At 38.2% G+C, this 15,232-nt stretch overlaps 1 protein-coding gene across 1 annotated transcript in view; it reads left to right on the forward strand.

The window, feature by feature from the left end:
* Nucleotides 1-15,232, forward strand: part of TRRAP (transformation/transcription domain associated protein) — a 140,906-nt gene that overhangs the window by 107,594 nt on the left and 18,080 nt on the right. The window contains 4 exon segments of the mRNA XM_025213106.1: nt 2,180-2,344; nt 3,814-3,904; nt 6,200-6,399; nt 7,452-7,713. Coding sequence (XP_025068891.1) covers nt 2,180-2,344; nt 3,814-3,904; nt 6,200-6,399; nt 7,452-7,713 — 718 coding nt within the window.

Raw genomic sequence — 15,232 nt, forward strand, 5'->3', positions numbered from 1 at the left:
TTAACAGCTGGACACTGCTCTCCACCCTGCCGGGCTGCATATCAGTGATCTGATCGGTATTGGTCAATACGGCTAGTTAATAATCAATTGTCAGTATTGGCCAAAAAAATCTTTATTGGTGCACTCTCAGTATTTAGCTGATTTTGCAGATTCGTTGGCCTCTAACAGGGTTGTGCTGTGAGCGCTTCTGCTGCAACCTTTAGCTTGTACCCTCTGGGCTATCAGTTGTGCACCACCCCAGCCTTCATAGGCTCCTTTGAGGTCCACAAATACAAAAAATATGCTTTATAAGACTGGCACATCCAGTGTGCTAAAGAATCGACTCCCAGTCCAGTAAGACAAAATGTTAAGGCAAAAAATCATTAGCTAAACTTTTCTTGCTTTTACGCTTTGAATTCTGCCTTTTAACTCGGCTGAATATTTAACGAGTCTAAACATATAATTAACGGTGTAGAAGATTTTTTTTTTTCTTTTGTGTTTCAGCTACTTTACCACTACCTCTTTCTTCTACTTAATTGTAGAGGCTTGGCCCTTCTGACTCTTTCAGAAGTGGTAACAATACATCCGTGCTGCCACAGTGTCAACTGTAGTTGAACTTTATCCAGAGAGTCTTCAAACAGAATTAGCACATCCCTTTCTGAAACCTCTTGGGCTTTGTTTTTTTTATTTTTAGTCCATTAGACAAACACAATTACCACCTTTGTGCCCTGCTGCTAACTAGAAATGTTTTGTTGGCAAATCACCACATTTTACTTCAAATGTCTTAAAGAATAAAAATGTACTTAAATACTTAAATAATAGGTGCTTGATATATCTTCATTTATATTTTAAATGCAAAAACTGCACAGTGTTATGGCTTATGCAGTTAGAAAAAAAAGACAAACATTCACATTCCGGTATCAGATCATTTAGTTTAATAACATCTTGTCTACATTATGAATGAGAAATAGACAGAAAAGTAGAATAGGAAATGTGCTATACATCCAAATTTACATTGCTGTTGAGGCCTTAATTTTCCCATTTTTGCATTTGACTTTTTTACTGCACAACTTTCAGTATTACCTGCTTAAGGATATTAACATTGTTTCCAAGTAGATTTTGAAACTTTCATCTTAATGATGTGTTTGGGTTGTTTGCTCTAAGCCCATTTTTCTATGAACTTTGTTTTGAAAGCTTTTGTTTTTTGAAAGTATTTGTGCATTATGAAAAGAGACCTTAGAATTTCCGCCACGTAACGGGAAGTAGGAAGTGTGTGTGTGTGTGTGTGTGTGTGTGTGTGTACGCACACACATACACATGAAGGTTTTTAAGTCCTCCAATTTTCTACCCTCCTTGATGTTAAAGTTAAGCTAGTTCACTATCATTTTTTATTCAGAATTTCCTTTGTTACATTTCAGTAAGATGCATACAGTTTCTCATATGTAAATTCTTCCTGGCACAGTCACGACACAAGTCTCCTTGTTGAAAGAAAGCAGAAATCATTTCTAATAATGTCAGTAAGGTCCTTCATTCTCCAAGGGGATCAAATTTTTCTATGTTCATAAAGTCAGCATGGGAAGCACCTAATTATGTGTACTTTAGGTTTTCCTCCAGAATTATACCAAGGCAAGAATGAGGGAAGATATTTTTCTACTCTTTAAGATGTAGTCATCACTGGATATATTTGGCAATACCTTGTTTTACATATTCATTAATGAAAAAGCATCTATTTATGTAGTGGTTTTAACATGTACTCTATCATAAATGTAACTAATTATTAGTTGATTTTGAATGATATTAGGTATATTCAACTCTTTATCAGTATTCTCATGATTTACAAGTTTTTTCCCTGATACCTTTTTGGAGTTTAAAAAATGTACTTCACTTGGCAATATAAAACTCAATAGAAATATTTTATTATTTAATGATTGTGTGGATTTCAGATTATACAGTCTAATATTTTAAATGACCTTTGGATTTTGATTTTGGCATATTTCGTCTTGTGTAATAAGGCTGTACTGGGTTATCTCCTCTAATAAATGTTCCAGATAATATTTAGGAACTTAAAATTACGTATGTTTGGAGAATGCCAATTCCTATGAATCGGATACCATGAATGTGTTGTAGAAGAAGCTTAATTTCCATATGATGTAACTTTAATAGACAACTTAATATGTTCTCTTGAAACTTCCTCTTTCAGGTTCTCTGGCTACTGAGTTTTGATGATGATAAGAACACATTAGCGGATGCAGTCGACAAATATTGTATTGGTGTCCCACCTATCCAGTGGCTGGCTTGGATTCCACAGCTCTTAACGTGCTTAGTTGGCTCAGAGGGCAAGCTCCTTCTAAATCTCATTAGTCAGGTAGGATACATGCATGTGACTGAAGATAGCTTCTGATACCTTTAGTGTTTATATTTTTTTTCTGTCGGCCAGTTACAAATATTTTTAAAGAAAAATTAAGGAAGCTCTAAAATTCAGAGTCTGTGCATTTGTTACTGTTCTCTAATATGTTTCCATACTAGAGGGGTTGGAATAGTTGAAGAAGTGAGCATGAAATTTGAGGGATTAAATGGAGGTTTTCTTAAAAGAGAGAAAAAATACGTATGAGCGCAAAAGTATTAACAACATGGCAGTTGCAAAGAAAAATGGAAATTTAGTACTCCTCCAGAAGTCTTGAGGGAATGCTCTTTTCATCAGCTGGTTTCATTCCAGTCTGATGTTGCCTTGCTTTATAGGCATGGGCTCAACTGTCTACTGAGGACTGGGAATGAAACCTATTGGTATTTTGTACAGCTCTTCTGGATACAATTTTCCAGAGTTTGTAGGGGGTGCTCCAGTTCCATTTGAGAGTTGATGGGGTCTCTGTACAGATCAGTGGATGCATTTCATGAGCCTATCTTTGGAGATGGTAGGAGGAAGGGTGTCAAAAAGTACCAGATTTTGTGAGTTATTTTCTAGCTGTAAAAAACTTAATAGTTAAATTCATTAGAAATGAGCTGTTGTCATTTAAATGCCTCTTGAATCACTTATTCATGGGTTGGCACCATAGCACGTGTATACCTTATGTCTTGACTTCTGCTCAGTTACACACTATAACCGTTAGGGGCATGGTAAGATTACTTCCTTTTATCTTTCCCGTTTGGATGTAAGTATAGTGTAATAAATAAGTAATAGCTAGAGAAAGTTCTTCACATCCTATACTTTCCTATGTCAAATAGACTACTTAGCTACATTGTTTCTCTCATTTAATGGATGTTGAGATTTATAGTTTAAAGACAAAAGCTGCATTTAAATGGCTACTCAAGCTTTTTCATAGGAGCCATAAAATCTTTGTTTCTTGTGAATGGTATCTCTTGCTACCTAAAACGTTTTTTTTCCATTCAGTGTTGCAATTAAGTAGGTTAAGGTGTTTTTTTTATAGGTCCAGCTACTAAGCAGCATTGGCTCACTGGCAGCCATGGTCTAATTTGAAGGCTAACTGGTGTCATTATATCTGTTTTTCTTCCATTTTATGCACCAGTAAAATCTTTGAGCTGGTCCAGATAATCTAGCTGCATTTTCATATTTAGTAGGCAGTGTGATATAGTGAGAGTCCTATTAGCCATTCCTTACTACAGTGAGCAGTCTTGCCATTTTATTCTCCTTGTGTGTGTTGTTTCTGAAATGAACTTTAATTTAAAAAAATTATTAGTAAAGCAAGGAATTGCTTTATATGTGTTTAGTACAACTATTGCTTAGCTATAAACTTGATCTGTGGTTGAGCATGATTTCATCTATAAATGAATGACATAGTGAATAAATGTTATTTCCTGCATATTTTTTTTAAATAGGTGGGAAGAGTCTATCCCCAGGCTGTCTACTTCCCAATCAGGACTCTGTATCTGACATTGAAGATAGAACAACGGGAGCGCTACAAAAGTGGTGAGTGCGACTGGCTGGCAGCTGGAAAGTGTTGCAAATTTGTCTGTTGTGAGACACCTTGACTACTTAAGAAAATGAGTTTTTACTTATTCAGGCTTAGAGCTGAGGTAATTGTTCACAGTTATATTTTGGGATCAAAGAGTCAGTTTGTTTATTTATTTTTGGGTGGGAAGGGGGTGCATCTCAAAATTACGTACAAACACCTTTCTTTGGGTAGGTGGAATATATTCACTAATGCATCCTCATCACCTTAATATGAAAACTGCACATGCTCAGTAATGGATTTTTGTATTTGTTAAATATACAATTATCCCCAATACATGAATAGAGTAAGATTAAGTTACTTGCCAGGGACATGCACAATGTCCGTCACTAGCAGTTGAATTCAAGTTTGGTCCCAGCAAGCAATTTTAACAGGAAATCCATCCTTTCTCCTGTCTGTTCAGTGTTGATTGTAAGTCCAGGTCACGTGGCATTCCATTCCCTGATGGATGAAGACAACTTTTAAGATTTATTTTTAGTGTGTATGTTCATGTTCGAGATAATTGTCTTTTCGTGAACAGCCCATACATTTTAACTTTAACTTCTTCTATAAACGCTCTCTAAAATTCATTCAAATGAACACACAGCAAAGGGAGCACATAAGTACAAACAAAAGAAGGGTTTTCAGGTTTGGGCATACGTTTTTGGAAAAAAAATGAGGAATTTGCCCTGTGGTTTTGAGGAACAAATCCTATGTAAAATCACTACATTGAGCAGTGTCTTGGTACTTGCTATTTGTTTGTTCCATGTCATATTTCGAGACTGCCAGGCAAGCTACTTAAGCTCTTCTTTTTTAGGTTTATTGTTACAAAGTGTGTTATCTAACTAATTGCCCATTACACTCAAAGCAGTAGATTTATTTTCTGCATAAATTTTAGAAGGGCACTATTTTAGGAGTACATTTCCTCTGTGTTGCTCTGAAGGAGGAAAGATGTTCACACAGAGCAAAATTTGAAATGTTTTGGATGCATCTGCACAGGGCAGGGCAAGATACCCAAACCAACTGCATGCACGCTGCATCTAGAACCAGAAGTCAGATAACCACATTGTGTGGTGCTGGGCCCAGCTAATAAATGTAGCCTCATAGCAAATATGTCTGCACACATCACACAGCTGTGCACAGAGTAATTTGATCCCTAATTTCCTTCAGTTTTAATGGTACAGTTGATAGCTTCATTGCATATATTTTTCAGCAGTGGATGTTACGTGCAAACAATTCTGGTTTAAGTGACAAACATTTTAAGAATGAAAACAAAAGTTAAAGCTAGGAGTCTTACCTCCCCTTTAAAAATTATTTTTCTCTTAACATTATTAAGCACAAATAATTAAGCTATGTTATGGTAGTATAGGAATGGTGATGTAGCCTTGATGGTCCAGAAATTATGAAAAAGGCAAGGATTTCTTAAGGTGATACCTTTTATTAGACCAGCTATAGAGCTGGGATAAAGTTAGACAAGGTTTTGAGTACTAGTCATTCTTCAGGCATTCGGGCACTCCTGAAGAACGTCTGGCATTCAGAAGTTTGCCTAACCACCCCAGCTCGACAGTTGTTCCAATAAAATGCATCTTCCTAAGAAATCCTTGTCTTTCAAACAATTAAACAGCGTTTACAACAAACCTGTTCACTATCTGTTGAATTGTAGGAAACTGATTACTTTTATTTTAAAGTGAATCTCTGAGTGGTAATATTTTTACTGGGTGCATCTACACAAGCTGTTAATGCGGCTCAGTAAACTCCAGCACATTTCATCCTGGAGTCAGCTGCTCCCGTGCCCAGTGTCTTTTTATGTGCACCTGGGACTGCAGCAGTTTGAGCTAGGGCAGAGCAGGTCTGGGCTGGCAGTAGGCTCGGGGGGATCAGCCCCAGACTTCAGGTGTCAGAGGGGCTGGCTAGGGCATGAGAATGCCAAAACTTCGGAGCTGCGTGGCTGACCTGTGAACCTGCTGCCAGCCCAAGGCTACTCTGTCCTGGCTTAAACTGCTGTGGTCCCAGTCACCATCCACATGTGCATTTGTGCACAGTAAATGACTTTGCTGTAAGAGAGTACTGTCCTTGACCACTACTGTCTTACAGCAGAGTTAATTAATTTGCTATGCCCTAATACTGATGCATGTGTTAGATGGTGATGCTTTACTGTGGAGCGAATTAGTCAATGCCGCATTAAAGCACATGCGCAAATGCACCCACTCTGCATGCAGTAATCCTGAGAGAGATCTGTGAAAGTAACTATCTATTTTTGGATGTTATTGCAGATTCTGGACAGCAGCAGCCAAGCTCAGTGGGAAATCAGTCACATTCTGCGTCAGATCCTGGACCGATAAGAGCTACTGCCCCAATGTGGCGCTGCAGCCGAATCATGCATATGCAGCGAGAACTCCATCCGACACTGCTGTCCTCCCTGGAGGGCATTGTAGATCAAATGGTCTGGTTCAGAGAGAATTGGCACGAAGAGGTATTTGGATTTGATACAGCCATTAACAGGTCTACTTCACATGAGTATGAGATACCCAAGGCTTATTTAACTGTGTAATATTTTTCTTGATTATTATTGAACATGAAAAATAGAATGCACTGGTTTATTCTGAAAATCAGCAGTTCTGATGGTAGGTTTAAGCAAGTTTAATTATGTTTATATTTTAAAAGTGATACAGATGTTGAAAGAAAAAAAATCTCTCCTGAATAATTATTGGTGATAATTATGCAGTATGATAAATATTTCTTCTAATTTTAGGATTCCAGCTGCATCTTGTTTTGTAACTGAATTCTTTAATTCATGCACTTTCTTTTTATTTTCCTTTGGAGTGATGGTCTGTGAAATAAAGGCAAGAATTACTATATGAAATTTGACTTAAACTTGAAAAGCAAGTGCAAGATGTACGTTACAGTGGAATCTTCTTAGTCCAGGTTTTCAAATTATTTACTTCAGTGGTTGGTTGGTGTTTTTCCCTTCTCCACTGCTCCGTAAAGACTGAAGACTTTAAGATGCCCTCTAATTACTAATACTTCATTATATGGAATATACTACATTATGATTCCTAGCATACTTCAAGATGCTTTAAAATCTAAAACTAAATTACAGTTTTGAAAAGAACAATACATTTTACGAGGCAGCATTTTTGCTATGTTTAATTTTATAATTATAACACTTAGTTGTAGTTGTAAAGCTCAGTCCATACATTTTGTAATTGTAATGCTAAGTTCTGGGTAGGGATACATGGGACACTGACTCTGGTCATTTTTTGCTGAAAAGCTCTCCTTTCAGTCATTCAGATTAACAAAGTTCCATTGTATTTTGATTTAAGGTTTGGCTCTTGCTTCCAGTGTTTTATCAGTTTAATCATTTAGATTTATATAGCAGTTTTGAAAGGGTCATTTTACAAATCAGTGTATTCTGGTTTTGATAGCACTGAATTTCAGTACAATTCTGGTGTGTATATATGGTGTCAAATTGAAAGCCTCAATGACATTGTAATTTTTTGTTTGTTTGTTTGGTTTTTTCCTTAGGTACTTAGACAGCTGCAGCAAGGCCTGGCAAAGTGCTATTCAGTTGCCTTTGAGAAGAGCGGAGCAGTTTCAGATGCAAAAATCACTCCCCACACGTTAAATTTTGTCAAGAAGTTGGTCAGTACCTTTGGAGTTGGTCTGGAGAATGTGTCTAATGTCTCCACCATGTTTTCCAGTGCAGCTTCAGAGTCGTTAGCTAGAAGAGCACAGGCTACGGCCCAAGATCCTGTATTTCAGAAACTAAAAGGGCAGTTTACGACAGGTAAATTCCTAAAACAGGTCTTCAGCTGTTTCTAATCTGCAGTGAAAACATTGTTTTTTCTATGGTTCAAGTCTGAAAATGTGTAATTCTTTGTCCCATGTCATTTTGGAGACAGAACAGTGAGTATGGAGCAGCCAGCATTTTGATTTAGCAAAATAATGGAACATTTGAGTGTCTGCCATTCCTGTCTTATGTGGAATAGTGGAAAAAAAAATCATGCCAAAAAAGTAGGTTGCAAGATGGTAAAGGAAGTTAAGCTTTTTACATTCTTGCTATAATTATAGTTACATTATACCTATGAGTACATTACAGTAGTTTAGAGGACTAGCACTTTTTAAAGTGTTTACTTGATGAATTGCATCAAAATTCCTGGCAAGTGAAAGCCATTAATAGCTAGGCGGTCTGTCTTCTTAGTAAAAGTGCACAGTTGTAGTCGCATAAAATTTAATGGCATTTTTCATCCTAAAACGTCCAGACTTAAATTATTTTGAAAAGTCTTCCAAAATTATCTATATCTGAGTGACACTGGTTTTGCATTTTGGATAGCTAGATAATAACATTCTCATTATACACTTTCACAAAGTTGTTACATAAATTGAATCAATAACTGTAGTCAGGTCTAATTAAAAGGACTATTTGGGGTAGTAGCTTATTTGCTGTTTCAGTTCCTATTTGCCAACAGAATTATAATATAGTGCTAGTCGATGTATACCTGATGTTGAATTAACATTGAAAGAACAAGACTACAGGGCCATACTTGGGGGTTGCAACACTTGGAAAAGTGTCTATTTTACACCTGTTTATATGTGAGAAACAGAAGTTGGTTGTTTATTGGATTTTTATAACTTGTCTGGGTCACTGGATGGTAGTGGCACAGAGACCTATCTATACTTTTTGACTCAATATCGAAGAATTTTTATCATTTAAATAAAGTTAAATGGAATATAACCTTTCCGAAACAGGAATATACCAAACTTCAGTGTTAACCGTAAATGAAAAGAATCAAGATTTGTTTGGTAGTATCTTTTATTGGACTAGCTTTGCAGTTGGCACAAATGTCAGCCAAGCTTTCTGGGTCCAAAACACCCCTCTTCACATCAGAGAAAGAAGCAGATACAGTCTAAGCTAAATACTGATTGGAACAGTATAAATGAAGGTGATTCTTTTCAAAAGAGAAGTGGCCAGTTAACCTGTGGAGCAGATAGATTTCCTTTGGAGGCATGAACAAAGCGCTGTCAGCTGTCTGTTGTGTTCCTTGCCTGACTGGCTACCTAGTGTTTCTGTAACTTCAGGTTAGATGGCTGGTAAAACCCACAACCTGAAGAAGCATTAGACTGCTTTCTCATCTGGTTCCTATCCTTTTATCTGCCTACTTTGGATAATCCTAGTAGGAATTAAAATGATTGTAATGCTCATGGTCATTGGAACTAGCTTGTATCAAGGTGTAGTCCCTGTGGATGGGAAATCCTGCTTTTGAATTTTAAAGTTAGTGCTCATAAGTGTGTGTGCAGCTCTCTCGACTAGGCTTTCGAGGTCAGCTCTGCTACTCAGTGCTTGCTGAATTCAGCAAGAAGTTACACAGTGCCTTTTCAAGCATTTCACTTACCGTGATGTGAAAATAAGTGATCTGATGGGAATCTTGTGGAAGTAGCTCTCAGTCACAGATATGACCTACATATCTTGTGCACATTATGTATTGCATGATATACTCTTTGTGGCACAACAGTTGCATGACAGTAGATAATGGAAGTCCTGAACCATATGATTAAATTTAATGGATGAAGGCTGCTAGGGAAGGAAACAGTAGTTGAAACATTTCACATGCCTCTGATTATCTAAAAATTATAGGGAATCAAAAGACGGTTAATGTAGATATTGCTTTCCTATTTAAAAAAAACCCATTGTTTGCATATTGCAACAGTGATTTGGAAACTTATTTATGATGGAACACAATATTTTTTATAGTGTTGTGTTTATGTTTTTAATTAGTAACATTTCCTTTGGTCACCTTTTTCTCCCAGATAGAAGTACAGGGTGGTGGAGGGATGGTAGCCTATAAAAGAGTATTGTAATAATGCTGGGCTAAAACTTCCTGTAACAAATGCACAAGGGACTGCTAGACTGATAGGTTGTCTAAAATGTATGTGCATATACTCGCATACTTACAGAAAACAGATTGTAAAATGTTTACATTAATTATTTTGTAGTATCTGTCTTTGTGGGGAAGAATAAATTAGACTGATAGTATTTTTGTTCCTTTATGCTCCAGCTGTTTCCTTTGTTAGTTTTGAGGACTTAAAAATGGCACTTAAAGATTTTGGTTTTGTGTCCAGCTACAGCTTCTACATTTAAACAAATGCAAGGGAAGATGATTTTCCTGGGCCTAATTAATTAAATGAAGAACATCTAAAGTAATCAGGATATGAATTTGTTCTATTAAATTTCAGTTTAAGGATAAGTAATTATTGCCTGATTTTTTTTTCTTCTTGCAGACTTCAAAATTTATTTCAATTAAGATTAAGCATGAGTAGTTACAAGATTAAAATAACTATTTTAGTGAATGCTAGATTAGATTATGTTTTAATCTATTAAATTTGGGGTTTAATTTAAAGTTGAAGTGTGGAAAAAATAGAGGAAATTTAATTGGTCAATTTACTTACTTTTGTGGAATTTTATATTAATTCACTATGCAGAAAGTGAAATTAAGTTTTTGATTAATTTGAAATAATTTTTGGAACTCCATTACCAAAATTAAAAAACCAAAACCTTATGAATAGAGCAAAGAAGTTTGTAAAGCAATTATTAAACACTTATTTTTGCATGCTTTGAGGCCTGTTCCTGTCTGAATTGATGGGAAATGCTGTTGTGTCAGCTTGTACTTAGAACATTTATTTGTATTTATAATTTGTAGCATCTATTGTATTTAGAATCACAGAGAAGTAGGGCTGGAAGGGACCTCCAGAGGTCATCTAATTCAACCCCCTGCCTGAGGCAGGAAAGCTCTTGGGGCCCGTATAGGGCTTAAATCTGCAACCTTGGCATTACTATCACCATGCTTTACACAACCAAGCTAGATGAACACTAATTTACTTGGTGTGCACACATTTACATCTCTTGTTTTCCATGTCTTCTGTAACAGCTATTTATTAGGCCTGTGCGAAGCTGCTAATATTTGCTTCGGATTCGGCTGATTCGGGGGACAGTGATTTGATTTGGTGATTCGAATCACTGGCTCAGATTGGCTCAGCTGAATCTGATTTGGCCACCACCGAATCGGACAGGCCCCATCCCCTGCCCGTTCTCTCAGCCAGCTCCCCATGGCTGCTCCACCCGGCCCCAGCTCACGATTCTTTACAAAAAAAAAAAAAAAAAAAAACACTGCGGTCACACTGGTTGCTGCCAGTGCGGGGGGTAATCCCTGCTGCCCCCCACTTCCCTGTGCTGAATGGGGGGCTCTGCTACAAGCCCTCAGAAACCCCGATGGCCACTGCAGCAGCCGGTGAGTGAGGATTTTTTTTTTCCACGGCCAGGAGCTGGGGCTGGGAGATCAGGTAGGGGTTGGAGGGTCCCTTCCTCCCCCCTCCCCCACACCCTACTTACCAGCACGGAGACTGGGTCCAGCTCCCTGCGGCGGCAAGTGGGGGCCGCCCGAATCTCCAAAGCTCTCTGAATCTTTTCCGAATCAATTCAGAGAGCTTCGAATCCATTCAGACCTTTTTATTGGTCTCCTGATTCAGTTCAGATTTGGAGATTCAGCCACCATATCGGGTCAAATCTCTTCCGAATTGAATTGGCACAGCCCTACTGTTTATGGTAATAATCTGTATAAAGGTAAATTATTACTTAAAGTTATTTCTAGATTAACCATGGCGACTATTGTTATATACTTTCAAATAATATTTTGCCATTCTCTGACCCCTTTCTCCCACATTTGACATACTTTTTGCTTCCTGCACTTAATAAAGGCAGCTCAGGTAACCCCATGAGGCTCCACAGATTGGATGTGACCTTTTCAGCCTTGCTCAGTATTCCCCACGTATATCCAAGCAGTGAGAACCTGCCTCGGTTCCCTACTATATTTGGTCTGCTACATCTTTTAAAAGCCAAACTATATATCAATAGCAAGGGAGCTCTTCCTCCCTGTGAAATTTTATTAAAAACTTTGAAAGAACAGTGCCTTGAACAGGATTGCCTCCTGTACTTGGTTCCTTCTCTTTCCCAGTATAGAACAGTTGGCCAAGCAGAGCAGACACAGTCTCACAAATGCTTCACATGAAAAAAATAAAAAATCCCAGGAGCCATAGAAAGTGAGCTGTGCCACAATTGTACTTAGCTGCAAGAAGGAGCTTTGAGTTTGGGCTTCTGCTGCCTTCTGCCATGCGTGCAAATCACTTATCAACAGATAAACTTCTGAAAGAGGATGAATGAGATGTCGTAAGTGGCTGGGGCAGCAAAACTCAGGGTTTTCTGCTTTCTTTTCTGAAGTAACAATCCTTGACACTGTACTCCCTCTGTAAAGTGGAAAAGAGGTTCTAGTTTATTTTGAGGTTTTTAATTTGATAACTTGAGTCTCTCCTCACTTGTCATTGAAACCAGCATCTTTTCAGATTCTTCTTTGCCTCAAGAGAAAGGTATATGATCTCTTAGGGATGAGGCTGGGAACTACGAGTTTGTTTATTGAACCTGGCTGACCTTCATAGTCTTGGGTTCTTAGTCTTCTGGAAATGATTCTTTAACTGAGGTTCTGCTTTCCACATCACTGGATTTCTTCTTTTCTTGTCACTGAGATTCACACTGGGTTCCAAATACTGGAAAGGTCATTTTAATACAGTTAGAAAGATCCTTTGAAAAAGTATGAAGCCCCATCAGATACCTTGACAAAGTGGAAGAGACTTTCCATACATGCAATTTAAAAGAAAATAGAACCTAGATGTTGTGTTCTTATTATTTCTTTTTCTTTTCATTCCATTGCTACCGTTTCAAAGTGTATGCTTCACTAAGAAGAGTCAAAGCTGCCTCTGGTTTCTGTATCACAGTCTCTCCCAGGTTTTGGTGATGTTTCACTGTTTCCTTTCCCTTCTGGAAAACCTTCACTGTTGCTATGTAGCCCATTCTGGTTTTACTTGCTTCTTTTGGCTGTCTGCCAAATCATTGCTTTGGCAGCAATGATTGGTAAGGACTAACTTTACCCCCCCAACCATTTTCTTTTCCAGCTTAGTTTTAACATAGTTTGTGGCATTACTGAGCAGTTTGAACTATTCCCCCATCTCCCTTGGAGCTGGTTAATTGACTGTGTAGCAGTCTTGGCAACCCAGATCTACCGTTGAAGTATCTTCCTACATAATACTTTTGCTTGGGCAATAATGAGCATGTCTGCAGACATCAGTGTATAAGAATCAAAGCAGTGCTCCCTTTTTGACACCAACCTTTACAAGATTTAAGACAAATTTATACTAAGGGAATTAAATCAGCTACCCCCCAAAATAAAAACAACAAACTTTGTAACTTGAATTACCTCCAGCTCCTGGGCCTTTGAGTCTTGCGTAAGTGTGACTCTGTCTCTAATATTCCACATCATACAAGGTTGTGGTACTGTTCACTGTGGTTCATGGAAGGTAAGGCACAGATTCCAAACTAGGAACTGAAATTTCTGGCGTGGTGCATAATTGCAAGCAACATCCACATGGATCTCTTTCTGTCTGGTTTCCAAATCCTCAGTTACTCATAACAGATGCTAACCTGTGATGTGGGGAGCTCATCTGTTCTAGAACAGACAGTGGTGCTGGGCACATGGAGCTCCATGTGGAGGAAGGATAACATCAGTCTCTTGTAATTTCACTACTTTGAATTTCTCAAAAGCTTTTCTGATGGCTTGGCTACCTTAACATCCTGGTCCAGTGGGTCCTACCCATTAGCATCCTTCAAAGTCAAGGGGGAACTTGGAGGTAAAGGATATAAAGGGCAGGATTGCTTAGTGGGTGCTTGGTCAACAGCTGAAAGGTGCTGAATCAGTAAATCAGTAAACTCTGTTTACATACATTCAGCCTCCTGGTCAGCTGGCAGTTACAAGAACTGAGAGCTGGTCCAGCGCCTCACCAAGGAAGCAGAGTTCAGGTCACTAGAGTTGGATGTGTTTGCATATAGGTTGCCAAAGGGCTTACTGTATTTGATCTTGCCCTTTGCATTTTAGGAAGATCGTTCAGAAGATAAGGTGAGTGAGAGGAAGTAAAGGTGAACATTTCTAGTTTCATGCTAGCAAAAGAGGCCATTGTTTTGTACCTTGGTGTTTTATTTCCTACTTCATCTGTTGAGAGTAGATCTCCCTAACCACAGTCCTATACTTGGGCTATCTCGAACTATATGGCTACTGAGAAGGACTATAATTTTGTGAGCGCTTTGGAAGAGGGAAAACAGTAGGCCTTGTAATCATTACTGTGCACTAACCTACCTTCTAACCTTCTTCAGTTTAAGACACAGTTCTCAACTGTCATTAGATTTAAGGCCCCCTTCAGAAAATACCATCTCTGCTTTCATTTGTGTTTTTTACTACGGAAAATTTAATAAAGCTGTTCTTCCATCGCAAAGAACTCAGAAAGACCACAGCAGGTCAAAATGTTTTGGACACTATGGATTCCTATGTGAAATCTGGGTTTCTTGTGAATCATGTATATGTGTTTGCACACCTAAAAAGAGCTAATATTGAACGGATAAGGTTTTTTGGGTAAATCCAGTATCTTTTATTAGATCAATTAAAAATGGTTGGGGAAAAATCTTCTTTGCAAGCTTTCAGGTACAAATACCCTTTGTCAGGCTGAGGAGGCATCTGTAGTTGGCCTGTGCTCTTCCTGGATGAAATAGTAAAGAAGCCAGTTTGCATGTAAGAGAGCCAGTCAGTGAAACTGTGAATTGAGGTAGTCAGTGAGTGAGAGACAGGTAGGCAGGAGAAAGGGGAATGAATGTTGCTGGTAAACATAGCGAGGTTACCTGGGGAGTCAGATGTTAGGCAGGTTTATAATGTGTCATAAATCCAATTTAGCTTATGATTTTTTTGTATCCAGTAGGTTGATGAAGTGAAGTTCACAGGTTTGCCTGTGAAAGGTGTTCTGTAAATTCCCTTTGAGGATTAGAAGTGAGAGATTGGAGAGAGAGTGGTTTTCTTGTGAGAAATGTGCCCCCACAGGTAATTGGATATTTGTGTCTGTGATGGATTTTCAGTGTGCATTCATTCTGGTACGCAGCTGTTGGCTGGTGTCTCCTACATATTTTCCATCAGGGCATTTGGTGCACTGCATGAGACGTATTACATTTCTGGAGGTGCAGGTGTAAGATCCAGGAATGGTGATGGTTCTGTTGTGGGGTGTAGTAATTGTTTGAGTAGCACCCTTGAAAGGATCTCGGAGCACTCTAGGGTGCCATGGCACCCTAGCTGAGCATCACTAAGTTAAAGTTACCTGAATTAGTTTCTTGAAGATGTCTTGAATTAGTGAAAAGAATTAGACGACAATTAGAAATGCATTCC

Source organism: Alligator sinensis, unplaced genomic scaffold, assembly GCF_000455745.1.
Source record: "Alligator sinensis unplaced genomic scaffold, ASM45574v1 scaffold990_1, whole genome shotgun sequence".
NCBI classification, from domain to species: domain Eukaryota; kingdom Metazoa; phylum Chordata; order Crocodylia; family Alligatoridae; genus Alligator; species Alligator sinensis.